Source organism: Mobula birostris, chromosome 10, assembly GCF_030028105.1.
Source record: "Mobula birostris isolate sMobBir1 chromosome 10, sMobBir1.hap1, whole genome shotgun sequence".
In the NCBI taxonomy this organism is placed as follows: Eukaryota; Metazoa; Chordata; class Chondrichthyes; order Myliobatiformes; family Myliobatidae; genus Mobula; species Mobula birostris.
The window spans coordinates 76098869-76114391 of record NC_092379.1 but is presented as its reverse complement, the minus strand read 5'-3'; the positions used below and the strand labels follow the sequence as shown (position 1 = coordinate 76114391).

The 15523-nt window shown below is 38.9% G+C and overlaps 1 protein-coding gene across 3 annotated transcripts in view; it reads right to left on the bottom strand.

The window, feature by feature from the left end:
* Nucleotides 1–15523, bottom strand: part of aifm1 (apoptosis inducing factor mitochondrion associated 1) — a 65241-nt gene that overhangs the window by 16486 nt on the left and 33232 nt on the right. For all 3 annotated transcript variants that reach the window (XM_072270496.1, XM_072270495.1, XM_072270497.1), the window contains 5 exons: nucleotides 15136–15226; nucleotides 14806–14890; nucleotides 12420–12496; nucleotides 4170–4278; nucleotides 1717–1824 (listed from right to left, as the gene is read on the bottom strand). In XM_072270496.1, the coding sequence (XP_072126597.1) occupies nucleotides 1717–1824; nucleotides 4170–4278; nucleotides 12420–12496; nucleotides 14806–14890; nucleotides 15136–15226 (470 nt within the window). The remainder of the gene's footprint in view (nucleotides 1–1716; nucleotides 1825–4169; nucleotides 4279–12419; nucleotides 12497–14805; nucleotides 14891–15135; nucleotides 15227–15523) is intronic.

Here is a 15523-nt window from a genome sequence, read left to right as displayed (position 1 = left end):
CGCAGCAGGCCAGGCAGCATCTCTAGGAAGCGGTACAGTCGACGTTTCAGGCCGAGACCCTTTGTCAGGACTAACTGAAGGAAGAGTGAGTAAGAGATTTGAAAGTTGGAGGGGGAGGGGGAGATCCAAAATGATAGGAGAAGACAGGAGGGGGAGGGATGGAGCCAAGAGCTGGACAGTTGATTGGCAAAAGGGATATGAGAGGATCATGGGACAAGAGGCCCAGGGAGAAAGAAAAGGGGGAGGGGGGGGAACCCAGATGGGCAAGAGGTATATTCAGAGGGACAGAGGGAGAAAAAGGAGAGTGAGAGAAAGAATGTGTGCATAAAAATGAGTAACAGATGGGACATGAGGGGGAGGTGGGGCCGAGCGGAAGTTAGAGAAGTTGATGTTCATGCCACCAGGTTGGAGGCTACCCAGACGGAATATAAGGTGTTGTTCCTCCAACCTGAGTGTGGCTTCATCTTTACAGTAGAGGAGGCCGTGGATGGACATGTCAGAATGGGAATGGGATGTGGAATTAAAATGTGTGGCCACTGGGAGATCCTGCTTTCTCTGGCAGACAGAGCGTAGATGTTCAGCAAAGCGGTCTCCCAGTCTGCGTCGGGTCTCGCCAATACATAAAAGGCCACATCAGGAGCACCGGACGCAGTATATCACCCCAGTTGACTCACAGGTGAAGTGTTGCCTCACCTGGAAGGACTGTTTGGGGCCCTGAATGGTGGTAAGGGAGGAAGTGTAAGGGCATGTGTAGCACTTGTTCCGCTTACATGGATAAGTGCCAGGAGGGAGATCAGTGGGGAGGGATGGGGGGGACGAATGGACAAGGGAGTTGTGTAGGGACCGATCCCTGCGGAATGCAGAGAGAGGGGGGGAGGGAAAGATATGCTTAGTGGTGGGATCCCGTTGGAGGTGGCGGAAGTTACGGAGAATAATATGTTGGACCCAGAGGCTGGTGGGGTGGTAGGTGAGGACCAGGGGAACCCTATTCCTAATGGGGTGGCGAGAGGATGGAGTGAGAGCAGATGTACGTGAACAACACCTTATATTCCGTCTGGGTAGCCTCCAACCTGATGGCATGAACATCGACTTCTCTAACTTCTGCTCGGCCCCACCTCCCCCCCCGTATCCCATCTGTTACTCATTTTTATGCACACATTCTTTCTCTCACTCTCCTTTTTCTCCCTCTGCCCCTCTGAATATACCTCTTGCCCATCCTCTGGGTCCCCCCGCCCCCCCCCACCCGTCTTTCTTCCCGGACCTCCTGTCCCATGATCCTCTGGTATCCCCCTTTGCCAATTACCTGTCCAGCTCTTGGCTCCATCCCTCCCCCTCCTGTCTTCTCCTATCATTTTGGATCTCCCCCTCCCCCTCCAACTTTCAAATCCCTTACTCACTCTTCCTTCAGTTAGTCCTGACGAAGGGTCTCGGCCTGAAACGTCGACTGCACCTCTTCCTACAGATGCTGCTTGGCCTGCTGCGTTCACCAGCAACTTTGAATATGTAACTATCCTTATTTGCTTCTGCCACGCCCCAATCCACATGACAGATTCCCATAATAACTATAATACAGACAAAAAATAGATACACGGCTCCAACAGACAGAAAATAGATGCATGGCTACCACATTGGTTTGTGATATTAAAGCAACGGACATTTCCACTGTCAATCAAAGCATTTCAAAATAATTTACACTAATATAAAGAAGATATTTACCTTTTCTTACTTTCTCAGTTGTCCAGTTGCTGAGGTATTCCGGGAGAATTTTACCCATGTTTCCCTTCTCTGGAAATATCTGGATCACTTCAAGTTCCGTATTTTGTGCTACAATTTAACATGTTATGATTTTTAAAAAAGTATACTTGGAACAACTAAACTATCCAATACACAACCTTTGTCTTTTATTAGCTTTAAGGCAATTTTCAGTATTGTCTGATACTAGTAGGGCCATAAGAAATAGGAACAATAGACAACTAAGCTCCTAGATCCGTGATCTTATTGTCATTCAATAAGATCAGCTTTCCTCCAGTCCACTTTCCTGATGTCACTTTCCATTGACCCTTGATCACACTATTGATTACAAAATCTCTGAGCTTTAATGAAAGAAAACACTATGGTAATAAAACCAAAAGCTGTGAAAAATACAGAACTCCTCAATAAATAAACAAGCAAAAGAAAGTTGACAAAGAATACTGCAGGATATAGATCAACTGGAAATCTGGGTGGAGAAAGGGCAGATGGGAGTTCAATCCAGACAAGCGTGAGGTGATGCATTTTGCCAGCTTAAATCCAAGAAATATATATTACAGGATTGTTAGTATCACTGATGTACAGAAGGATCTCGAGGTTCAAGAGTACACTCCCTGAAAGTGGCAAATACAAATGGATAGCTAAAAAGAAATGGATAGATGGTAAAGACAACAGTATGCTTGCCTTCATTAATTGAGGTGTGAGCAGAAATGTTGGGAAGCTGTGTTTGCAGCTCTATAAAAGTTTAGTTAGGCCACATTTGGAGTACTGTGTACAATTCTGGGCTGCCACACTACAGGAAGGATGTGGAGACTTTGGAAAGGGTGCAAACATGGATTAAGCAAATATGGATTGTTTTCTCTGGAGAGTCATAGGCTAAAAGGGCATAGAAGCATATAAAATTATGTGAGGCTTGGATAGGGCAACCAGTTAGATATTCGAAGTTTTAGGTTTAAAGTGAGAGATGAAAAGTTTAAGGAGATTCACTACAAGATTATTTTTCACGTGGACAGTGGAAGGTGTTGCAGCCAGGGGAGATGGTGTAAGCAGATATAACAGCAATGCTCATGAGACATTTAGACAGACACAGACGGGCAGGGACCAAAAAGACGTAGACTGTGTGAGGGCAGCTGGGATTAATTTAATTTTCGGTATGGTCAGCAGAGACATCGTGGATTGACAAGACTGTTCCTGTGCTGTACTGCTCTACATTCTAAAACAATTCCGAAGAATATATTTATAATACAAGACAGGACTTGCTGAAGTCACTTCCACCCATACTACCATTCTCTTCCAAACCACCTTAAATGGGGGAAATAAAGTTTTTGGGAAAAGAACACAAAACTAAGATTATTGCTTGGTTCTAATACAGATAAACAACTTCCAACTGGGGACAATATATTGTGAAGGCCTAATTAAAAATTGTGAATGCATGATTGTTTTATTAACTTTATGGAATAAATGGAATTGTTTCTATTGGATCACAATCAAATATTCCCAGAAGGAATAATATTTTATTGCCCAGCATTTCAGTAGAATTTTTTATGCATCATTTGCAAAGCATCATTCTGAAAAGCATTAATCATCTGCAAATCTTAGGCCACAGATTTAGATAACCCTATACTGAAAGGACTATTAATGCTTTATTTGCTGTTTTTTTTTTAAAAGAGAAAATTGTCATTCCTGCACTTAGTGCTGTCCAGACATAGAAAACTCTACAAACCTCTCACCCGTGGACATTCATTATCACTCAAACACTAAACAGACAGCTGAATCACAGAACACAAAGCAGCTTGCACACTTTTCAATACTGTTCCAGATTTGCTTAAATTTTCTTTCTATTTCTTACAATACCACTATAGAGTTACATTTAAGATAGTGGTATGCTTCAGATAATTAAACACAAATGGACTGACAGGTTTTACGGTAAAGGAAAATAAACTATCAGGAGACCTACCACTGCTGTTGTAAGGCTGTTATAGAAAACAAAAGCAGGCATTTCTCTAGCAAGAAATACTAAAAACGTTCTAAGAAGAGATGTTACTTGAACAGCAGGTAACACCATTCTAATATGTCTAAATCTCAGTTTGAAAATCTGTCCTTGTCAGCAACAAGCAGACCATGAAAATAAGTATGTGATATTGATTGGTTTAATTCTGAGTGCATTCATATTTGCTAATGTTGAGCTTTCCATCCAGTGGATGTGAATTACGATCAGTGCAATAATAAGACTGTCCTGAGGCTATTTAAGTGTTCAAAATTCAGAACTTGGTACTGTAAGAAATGGAACAAACTCACTTTTACAAAATATTGTGCTCTGCTAAATAATTCAAAAGTACCTTCTGCTCTAGATTTCTTACTGAAAATCTATGTGTAAAATAAATCCAGTCTATCTCACTTGAATGAACTCAAAGGCATACCACGTCTTCCCAAAGCACAAGCCAATTCGCTACCCAGAAATCCACCACCAATGATTACAACAGACTTCACATTTCTTGATATCTTTTCCAATGACTTAAAATCTTCTATCTGTAAAAGAAATTCAAGGCAATTAGAAAAATCTGTTTACTTCTCTAAAAGAAAAAGCATAACATAAAATTTTTCACTGACATTTAATTTCTTCCTCCAGCACTTGCAAAAGATATACATGACAATGCTAAGCATTGCTAGTTCTTTCCCAACCAATATCTCTGCTGAGTATGTTCCAGGGTAGTTACAGCTTCAAAACAGTATGCGTTTAAAGCTCTCTCAACTATTTTAGCAAAGAGCATCAATTCCATCCAGATCATTGTGAATTCCAAATCATGCAGCTGCCATCTTTATAGCTGCAGTTACAATGCTAGTTTAGAGCTGATTGTTGCCAAACTAGGATTAAACCGAAAATATGAAGCAGATTAGGCAGCATCCATGAAAATAAACAGTTTACATTTCTGTTTAGAAACCTTCAACAGAGTAAGTATAACATTACATAAATTGACCTTTACTTCAAGCAATGACAATTGAAAATTGAATTGATGTATCAGCATCATAGAAGTCATCCATCACTAACCTGACACAGAACACCCACAGCTGTTCACACTAAACTAAGCCCGAGCAAGGATATCAACCAGCACATTTTGAAAAATGTCAACTAAGTTTCAAGCTGGGGATTGGGTAAACTACCTTCAGCACCCATGTGCCATGCTTGTCCAAGGAATATTAGGGTACTTGCATGCTTTTAGGCAAATAAATTCAGTTGGCAATAATTGTTTAAAAAATGCAACTAGATGCAGTCATATTTTCAACATACTTACTATTCTGTATTGCATTAAAACCTGGAGAAAGTTTGTTTCAAGGAAATCTAAAAGCGTTCCATTTCCAAGATAAGATGACCTTTGAATCTCACTACTCAATTATTTACAACTAATTTTGCTATTTCAAATTCACATTTAGATACTTAGGAGTGTAATTTTGCTCTCTACTTGCAAATTTAAGATCAATTTAGAATATTTAATTACTTTCAATATGATCTTAATACTGTTTTAGATTAAAAAATTGTTATGAATATGAATAGAGTATTATAAATGTTAATTTGAAATTTAATATGGATGGGAATGCGTCCCAATGTCAAAATTAAAATAACAATGAAATTCAAGCTTTAGCTTCAGACTCCATTAGTTTCAAACACTAAAATCACTTAGAAAATCTAGTCATTAAATGAAACAACTAACACAAAATTTATGGCAAGGATGTCTTCAGATTATGTGCTTGTGAAGCAGATACAACATTAATTTAACTTTGTTAAAAGTTGTTTAACAAAAGGTTACATAGATGACACGAAGGAGGTCAGCCCAGAAAACATAACTAAAGACAACATAGAAGACATGGAAAATGACAGAACAAAATGTCAATGACAGGAATACAAAATAAAATCGTTCGACTGTAGCATCTGAAAAATGAAAACAAGTAAGATTGACAGCCACCATTTTGTACAGAAAACATTTGATTTACTTTCAACATCAAGAACAGCTACTAGAACTATGTTGTAAAGACTGCACTCATAAGTGCTTCAAATCCACTGATCTATTCCCATCTAGTTATGGAAACCTTCATGGGTTCAACCAACACCTTTCTCTGTCACACACGGAACCATTTTCATTTTAATCCTATGTCTCTCTTTTCATGTATTTTTCCAGTACTTTGATGACTGAATTGGGACTGCTTCCTATACTCATACCTTTGTTAGCTAATTTCTGACATAGTTTAACTTGCACACAGTCTGCCTCTGACTCTTGCTTTGCTTTTCTTGACACCAATCTCTACTCTACGATGGAAATTAGCTACTAATATCCACCCTAAGCACACTAGGTTACGGAGTTACTTGGTTAGATTTAGATAGGATAGAGCTCTTAAAGATAGCGGAATCAAAGGTTATGGGGATAAGGCAGGAACTGGATACTGATAGTGGATGATCAGCCATGATCAGAGTGAATGGCGGTGCTGGCTCAAAGGGCTGAATGGCCTACTCCTGCACCTATTGTCTATTTCCTCTTATTCTGCTTTGTGCAAGGGCTCCATTTCAGTTTCTTCCAGCTCCTGCATCTTTACTGTATTTGTTCAGACGTTATCCTCCACATTAATGCTGCCAAAGTTTGCTTCTCCTTTCTCCTCCATTATAGTTTCACCTCTACCACAGCCAACAAGGCTTGAACAGCTGTCCCACCTCCTATATTTCTGCTCTCCTTCTCTCCCAATAAGGAAAGGATTCCCCATTGCCCTCACTTTCAGAAAATAAACCTAAATTTTTCAACACTACCAATGTAATGCCATCAGCAGACACATTGCCACTCCTTCCTTTACAGCTGTCTGAAGGAACTGCTCCCTTTGGGATCTTCTGGTTCACTTGGATATATACAAAAACACCTACTTTTTCTCTCAACCACCCCGCCCAACAACAGTTCCAAACTATTACAGAAGCACAGACCTAATTATTTTACCTGCTCCATTTGTGCTGCCTGAGAACTCACTTTTTCTAGATAATGCTGTAACTTACACTTCTAATTTAGTTATTGCATTCTGTCTCCTTCACATAGAATTATCTCTATTAAATGTCTCTGCTCAGTTTCTACTGACTGAGTTTCCAGTTGTCTGTTAGTGTAATCCTCCAATTCATTATTACTCTGACTTTGTCTTTGGCCTCCTGCAATGTTTCAATAACATTCAGCAGAGACTCATGAAACAGAACTTAATCTTCTGTCTATATACATTACAGCTTTCTGGACTGAATGAATTCAATAATTTCAGATAATCAGCCATGCCAGCCTTGAATTTCCTATTTCAGGCATTGAAATCCCACCCCTGCCAATTTTTTCTTCTTCTGGTAACTTCACATTTAATTTGTTTCCCCATACTTTTTGTATCACACAAATGCATCTTGTTTTCACTTGCATTTACTTGCCTCTTTCAACCACCATCTTCTTCCCTAATTTCAACTCAATCATACACTGCTTTTAGTTCTTCCTGCCCCTTTCCTGTCCTCTGTAATGTAAAACTTGTTTTATTTTCAGTTCTGAGAAAAGGACATTCATGTAAACAAATAACACATTTTTAAGTATATCCTCCCGAACCAACTGTGAGAATTGTTCGTATTTTGTTGTTTTTAATTCAAAATCTGATAGGATTATCAGTGCATATAACTGAGTTAGCAATATAGCTGATTTTACAAATTATTTAATGACGAGTGTTTTTCTGAAAGCAGAAGTCATATTCTGTAAAGAGATTAGCTTTATTTGTCACATGTACTTTGAAACATCCAGTGAACTGCTTTGTTTGCAATTTTCTGGAGGCAGTCGACAAGTGTCACCAAGCTTCCAACGCCAACATAGCATGTCCACAACTCATTAATGCTAACTCGTACATGTTTGGAATGTGGGAGGAAAGTGGAGTACTTGGAAGAAACCCACATGGTCACGGAGAGAACGTACAAACTCCTTACAGACAGCAGCAAAGACTGAATACCGATCAGGGATCACAGGCATTGAAAAGCAAGGCTACTGTGGCGACACGCCCATGGCCACACAATTTTAAAAAAGAAAAAACGTTCTGCTTCAAAATGGAATATTAGTTTAGCTACACAATTGAATTGAATTATAGTTCTATCTGTAAACTAAGACAAAATCAGGTTAGTTTCTTCTCCTCTTTCTATTCATTCTATCCATTTTGAGGAAATAAAGTTTTTTTAAAAAATGGTACATGATTGCAAGATGTTGGCATTAAAGGCAGAAAATATGAAGTGTTAAGTAAAGTGGTGACAAACTTCTATAGATGTGTAGTGGAGAGTGCACTGATTGGCTGCATCACCGTCTGGTATAGAAACAGCATTGCCTTTGATCGGAAATTCCTACAAAAAGCAGTGGCTGGCCCAGTACATCACAGGTAAAGCCCTCCCAATTACTGAGCACATCTACATGAAACACTGTCATAGGAAAGCAGCATCCATCAGAGATCCTCACCACCCAAGTCACGCTTGCTTCTCACTGCTGTCATCAGGTAGAGGGTGCAAGTCTCAGGATTCATACCACCAGTTTCAAGAACAGTTACTACACCTCAACCGTCAGGTTCATGAATAAAAGGAGATAACTGCACTCACTTGTCCTATCATTGAAATGTTACTACAACCAATTATCTCATTGTAAAGACTCTATCTCACTATCTCATGTTCTTGTTATTTATTCCTATTTATTTATATTTGCATTTGCATAGTCTGTTGTCTTCTGCACCCTGGTTGCCCTTTCGTTAATCCTGTTATTTACTACTTTATAGATTTGCTGAGTATGGCTACAAGAAAATGAATCTCAGAGTTGTATATAGTGACATACATGTACTTTGATACTAAAATTTACTTTGAACTTTGGTGCAAAAGCAAAGTCAGAGAAAATTTTAAATGGTGAGAAACTGGGGAATATTGATGCTCATAGACCTTGGTGTCGTTTAAATGGTGCAACAAGCACCATTTGCCATACTATTTACATTAGGAGGGTAAATGGTATGTGAACTGTTTTTATAAGAAGATTTGAGTACACAACTAAAGATGCTTGACTGTATCATTTACGGCTTTAATGAGATCTTAGTTAGAGTACTATGAGCCAACTGCATTTCCTGAACTAAAAAAGGTGTTCTCGACAGAGAGGACCAGCAAAAATTCAGTAGATTGGGTCCAAATTAGGAGATATTGAGTAGACCAGACCTACATTTCTGGGAGTTTAGAAAGAATTTAAGGAGATCTCCTTGAAGGCTATAAAATTCAACAGGGCTCAAGAGCTCAAATGCAAAGAGAATACTTGCCCTGACCATGGAGTCAAATGCTAAAAGATCACAGTCTCAGAAAACAGTGCAGGCTATGTAGGTATAACACAAAGAAAAATTTCTTCACAAATCGGTCTCTACCCCAAAAGTCCATGAGCACCAAGTTATATATTCATTCAAAACAGATTAGGGGAAATCAAGACAAAAATGGATAATGCATGATATTGAGGCAAAAGATAAATAACAACCTTACTTGATGGTTGAGCACGTTCAAAGGACTGAATAGCCTATTCCTGCTTCTACATCTTCTGCTGTGTTTATCCTCAACAACTTCAATCGCACCCAAGAGTATCACAACAATGTAGCCACATCACAACTCTCTTTCTTCAGCTTAACACCTGTTAATCTTCCTTTATCTCCTTGGCTGTAACTTGAATGGCCTATCTGATTCCTCTGTCTTAAGACATTATTGATATGTAGTAAAACAACTACCCGCACTCCTTAACATGAATTCATTACAAAACAGATGGTATCTATACTGCCTTATAGCTCCTAGCAGAGCAATCCTTCCGCCCTATTCTCTGACTCCTCATTTCCCCTGTACCTAAAATTCATTCTATTTCACATGCCCATAGCCCATCACTTTGATCCTTCTGTCATTTACAACTGCTATGTGAAATTTACTGTAGCATTCAACCTAACGTACCATGGCTTTCGTGCGATGTGGGAAGATTCTGCAATATCCAGGGGAACCATTCATGACCAAATTTAAACAATTTAAATCTACGAATTGTGTACCCATATGTTCCAAAAAGATGCAGATTTGAATGCCTCCTGATCTTCCAGTCAGAATTTAATATGCAAGTAATAGTCATATTAATTGAATTAATATTTCAGTTAACATCTGAGAAGGCTTGGTAGAAAAGTGACTGATAAGGGAATAAAGAAAAACAAGGCCCACCTCCCTGAATGTTATGAAGAGCCTGCTGGAAGTATGTGCAGGGACAGATTATGCACAGCAGCAATAAACCTCAAGGGAACCCAGCTTTCTTTGTTTCATGCATGGCCAAGTAGGCAGAGATTTACTGTCATAGCCAGAGTCAGAAATGGGCTCTTTAGCCCAGCCACCATGTTCAAGCTGAGCTCAACTATCTACAGTAATCCTATTTACCTATATATAGTTATATCCTTCTTTGCCATGCCTATTTAAGTCTAAATGTCTCTTGAACACAGTAATTGTACCTGACTCCATCACCTTCTCTGGCAGCAAATTCCAGATATCAATCATCTTGTGTAAAAGAATCTTTAACATCAAATCCCTTTCAAAATTCATTCCTCTCATCTTACTTAATATCCTTATCATGGAAAAATGGTCCTATCTATTCTCTCTGTGCCTCTGATTATTTTATATACAGCTATCACGTCATTCTCAGTTTCCTTTGCTCCAGGGAAAACAAATACCATCTGTCCAATCTCTCCCCATTACTGAAGCCTTCTGTACCAGGCAAGATGCTGGTGAATCTCTTTTGCACTCTCTCTAGTGCAACCAAATTCTTTCCACAGTGTGGCAAACAGAAATGTGCATTCGAAAACTCCATGTGAAATCTAACCAGCATATTGTGAAGTTGCAATATTCACTCCAGCTTTTATACTCTATATCATCTGTTCATCAACATTCCTTAGCACATTTACTATATGTCTTACTTTTATGTAACTTCCCAAAATGCATTACCTTGCACTGGCAGGATTAAATACCATCTGCTGTGTGACTATCAACTGTGAATTATCATCCAGGAAGCTATCTTTCCTTTTGTGATGTAAGAAAACAAGAGCCTATAAGTATCCATCTGTATAAAAGGAGTAAGGTTCTGATGGGTAAATAAGGGTTGAAGTGACAATTTATAGTGTCAGTAGTACAAATGCTTCAAAGCTATAATTCCATTGTTAAACAAATACTTTTTTTTGGACAGCTTCAAAAACAAAATACAGAACTAAACAAGAGGTTAAACATTTTCATAGCTTTTTTTTGCCCCATGACATAACTCCACGACGTACAGTTTGTATAGAAACATGCTAGCTGGAAGGCTTGATGTGTGCACGAATAACAGGAAAACAAAATAATTCTCAAGCACAGAATATTAATGCATTTTAACATGCAAAATGGGAACAAATACAGAAACATTAATTTTTCAAGAGTTTATTTTGCTTGTTGCAGCTGTAATATGTTAGTTTCTGGCTTTTTTCTGCTTTGGATTTAGAAATTGCTTTTCTTTACTGATTTTATGTTCACTTATCACCATAATCTATACACTATAAACATTTCCAACACAGCAAGGTATAATCCAAATTAAAGCAACAACTTAATAAGCAAATGACAGTGCAGGGCTGTGCAGCTTTTGTAATCAGAAGTTATATTTGAACATTATGCTGCAATGCCAATTAATTTTATTTTCGTGCCCTCCTAGTTAACATGATGCTTCCATGGCTGAGGGCAGTCCTCTGCTATTGTTCTCCAAATTGGCCATTCATGAACCTAGACTGTATAGCAACAACTTTATCCTGGCCATACATATCTACATGTCCTGTAACATGCACATTCATGTTAAAGGAAAATCACCAATTATCCGTTGTGCTTGAAGCCAATTAATCCAACTCAAGCAAAGGAGGATGCTAGCCAGCTTTTATTACCATCTCCCCCATCATCAAACTTAAAAGGACTGAGATGAAAATAAAATGCTCCTGCATCCTATATACAATTATCTTTGTGTCTGAACTAGAGATTCAGCAGGAATCTGGTTAAACCAGAGTTTCAGTGGGATGTTACCTGGGATGGTGCATTTCAGTTAGGAGGAGAGACTAGTTATTTTGTTTTCCTGGGGTAGAGGGGCTGAAGGGGACCTGACAGATACTCTAGATTATAAGAGGCTTACATAGGGTAGATGATCAGAAACTTTTCCCTGCAGTAGGTGTCTAAAACTAATGGATATAAGTTTAAGGAAGAGGATAAATGATTTAAAGGGGATTGAAGGAGATTTGTCACACAAAGGGTGGCTGGAATCTGAAGAACACTATCCGAATGTGGATAGAGAAAGTAGGCACTCTCATAACAACACACACAAAATGCTGGAGGAACTCAGCAGGCCAGGCAGCATCTATGAAAAAGAGTGCAATCGACGTTTCGGGCCAAGACCCTTCATCAGGATTGGGGAAAAAAATGATTCATGCTCTCAGAACATTTAGGTATACAGATCAGTACTTCAATCAGCAATGCAAAAGAATCCACAAACCAAATGCAGGTAAATGGACTCTGACAGGAAAGTAACAATAAAATTTTTTATAAATGGGATCCTGGTACAATGTAAAATTGAAAAACACTGTACATTTACCTTCCTAAATAGAGTTGTCCTCTTTTGTACCTCTTCTCCGGCTCTTTCAAGTGCTGGAAGGTTACGTGGAATTCCACCTAAGTATGCAAGCAGAAAACCAAATAAGAATAAACACATTACAAAAGGGGTGAATACAAATAAATAAGATAAACTTTCCAATGTCCAGGAAGTCACTAGTAAAACACAAGTGGAAGGAATAAAACAAAATGTTGATATAAGATAGTTTGTTGTGGTTTTGCATCCTTCTCCTGAATTCCTGATCTCACACCATATTTTCATGACGTAAATGAGAGCAGTCTAGAAGTCCAGCTTGGAGTTGAGTTGGGTGGGGGAAGCACCAAGTTACACATTTACAAATAAATCATTAATTACAAGACCAATAACATGAAATACTGAATATTCATAAAAAGGTTTCTGAGCACATTATTTTTTCATAATTATTGTCCAGAATATTTTCATACATATAGGACAAAGGCAATACCTACAAAAGTTAACAGTAATGGCAATAGCTACAAGAGTGATGGTAAACAAGAGTTATAAAAATAGAAGTAGGAACAGCAGGAAAGGCCACACTAGAGCTGATGTTTCTGAGCGTGAAGAGCTGTGGTTGAGGTCAAAGTGCAGAGACTTCAGCAAGGCTAAATGGCAATATAGTAAAGTTAGGTTGTTTTTTTAAAAAAATGTACATCATGAGGATTAGGAATGGCAGACAGCAGACCACTTGCCTCCTGTGACATGTGGGAAATTATGAAGCCAAGTGGCCCTGATAGCATGGTTGCAGGAAGTGAGTCCAGCTGCATCTCCTTTGGGCAATATTCAAAGCACTGGAGGAACTTGGTGGGTCAGGCAGCATTTATAAAGGGAAGCAAATTCCCTCCGTAAAGCTGTCTGTCCTGTTGAGTTACTTTAACACTTGGTGTGTTTCTCCAGATTCCAGCATCTGCAGGCTTACCTAGCTCCTTTCAGACTGCAGAGCCACAGCTGGGCTTATAGAGGAGCATACAGGACCCACAAGATGTCACAGTTAGGACCTTCAGGGAGATGGTCACAGTGCGGGTTCAGCCAGATAGATGGGTGACTGCAAGAGGGGGCAGGCAAGTGATCCCTGTGGCAATTCCCCTAACAACTACTGCTAGGGGTAGGTGGCCCATAAAGGAAAACCAGCAACTGCCAGAACAGTGGCAGCACGATTCATTCTGCTGTACAGAATGGAGGAAGACAGTCTATGACAATAGTGGAAGGGCTTGATTTTCAGGGGAACAGAGGCATTCTGTGGACTCATACAAGACTCCAGAAGGCTGCATTGCCCAGAATGACAATGCAGTTCATGGGAAGATTGACTCATATGTACAAGATAGAATGGGTCAGTCCACTAGAGGAGGAGAAGAGGGGAAGTGTGAGAGGACCAGGGTAGACATAACTGCATTTTGCTTCATGCAAGGAGCTCCATGAAGAAGGATTTCAATAGCACACAACAGGGCCTGACAGAAGTAGATTAAGAGCAACTAGTCAAGGTGAAAGCAACATCCGTTAAGTGAGAGGCATTTAAAAAGCCAGATAGCAAGAATAATAGTAAGAGGAAAATAAGGTAAATTCAGAGAACAATGGATATTGAAGGCTTGAGCAGGGAAAAGGAGGAAGTATGTGTCAGATATAGGAAATTGGTATCAACGAGTACCCTGATGTTTATACAAGAGAACTTGTGGTAAGGGAAGTAAGGGAGATTACTGGGCCTCTTTTTGCATTTTCATTAACCGCATGCAAGGAGAGCTTGGTATTGACCAGCCTGCAAACTATAGACCAGTAAACCTTAATCAGTGGAAGGGCAGATGTTGGAGAATAGATAGGCAGAATTGTTTTCCTAGGGTAGCAAATCAAGAATTGGAAGCAGTATAAGGTTGGTGGGGGGTGGGGTAGACATCTGAGGGGAAGCTTTTCACAGAGGGTGGTGGTTATCTGGGATAAGGTGTCACAGATGGTAGTAGCTGCACATACAATCCGATACAAGCCTAATATAAGAAAATAGAATTAGCATAGACGGGCATGGTGTCAGTCTGCACTAATATTAGACCTGTATCCAATCATACATGTAGCTGCAACCATCCCTTGAGAAGGTGGGTCAAAAAGGTCCATACTATTCTGTGATATTTATTACAACACAGGAGACCTATTTAGAACATCAGAAGCACTCCAACTTCCAGCAAAACAATCTTAGCAGACCTCTTCTAGATTCACATTTTTATTAGATAAGAATAAATATTTTCCGGTAGTGTACATCACCAACCATATTGATGGATATAAAATTTGCATATGACTAAAATACAGCTCATAACAGATTAAAACTATACTCAGCTCTAAATGTTATTAATAAAAATCAGATGCTTACCTGTTGCTATTAAACATTTATCATATGTTATTTCCACATCATTGTCTAGTCTTACTTTGTTCCCTCTGACATCCATATGTACAACCTACAAAAGGAAACAAAACAAAATCCTGTAATTAGGTCACGCTTTCTGACAACAGCGCACCTAAATAGCAGTATCAGTTCAAATTCACAGGCCAACACTCAGGAGAAATACAAGGTAATCAGAATACTTAAAAATTACATTTCTATCATTTAATAAACTCTGCTCTGCACGCTACTGTTTCTAAAAGTGTGGTCAAATCAAGCATTAACTAATACAAATTACTAAATCTAGATTTTTATACTTACTTTTTTTCTAGTCAACACTGCCACTCCTCCATTCTCCACAAAAGGCAAGTCTTGAGGACTAACATAGAAAGAAGGGGGCTGGAAGTAAATACTGTTTAAAACAAAAAGGAAAAGAGCAAATTACTAAAAAAAACCTTCTAAGAATCATCTGAAACAACCATGCAGTTTTCTTTGTTTCCCCACACAAACAGATTTCAATATTTTAACTTACTGTTATTAAGCCTCAAAAACTACTCACTTTCAATCATTTTCATAACTTTCTGCAGACAAGTGAAGTAAAGGAGATAATACAAGCTTAACAATGATTTTCATTCAATGGTTTTGCAGAAATATAATCCAGTTTATAGAATGATATGTGTAAACTGTGAAGCATGTACAAATTAAACCA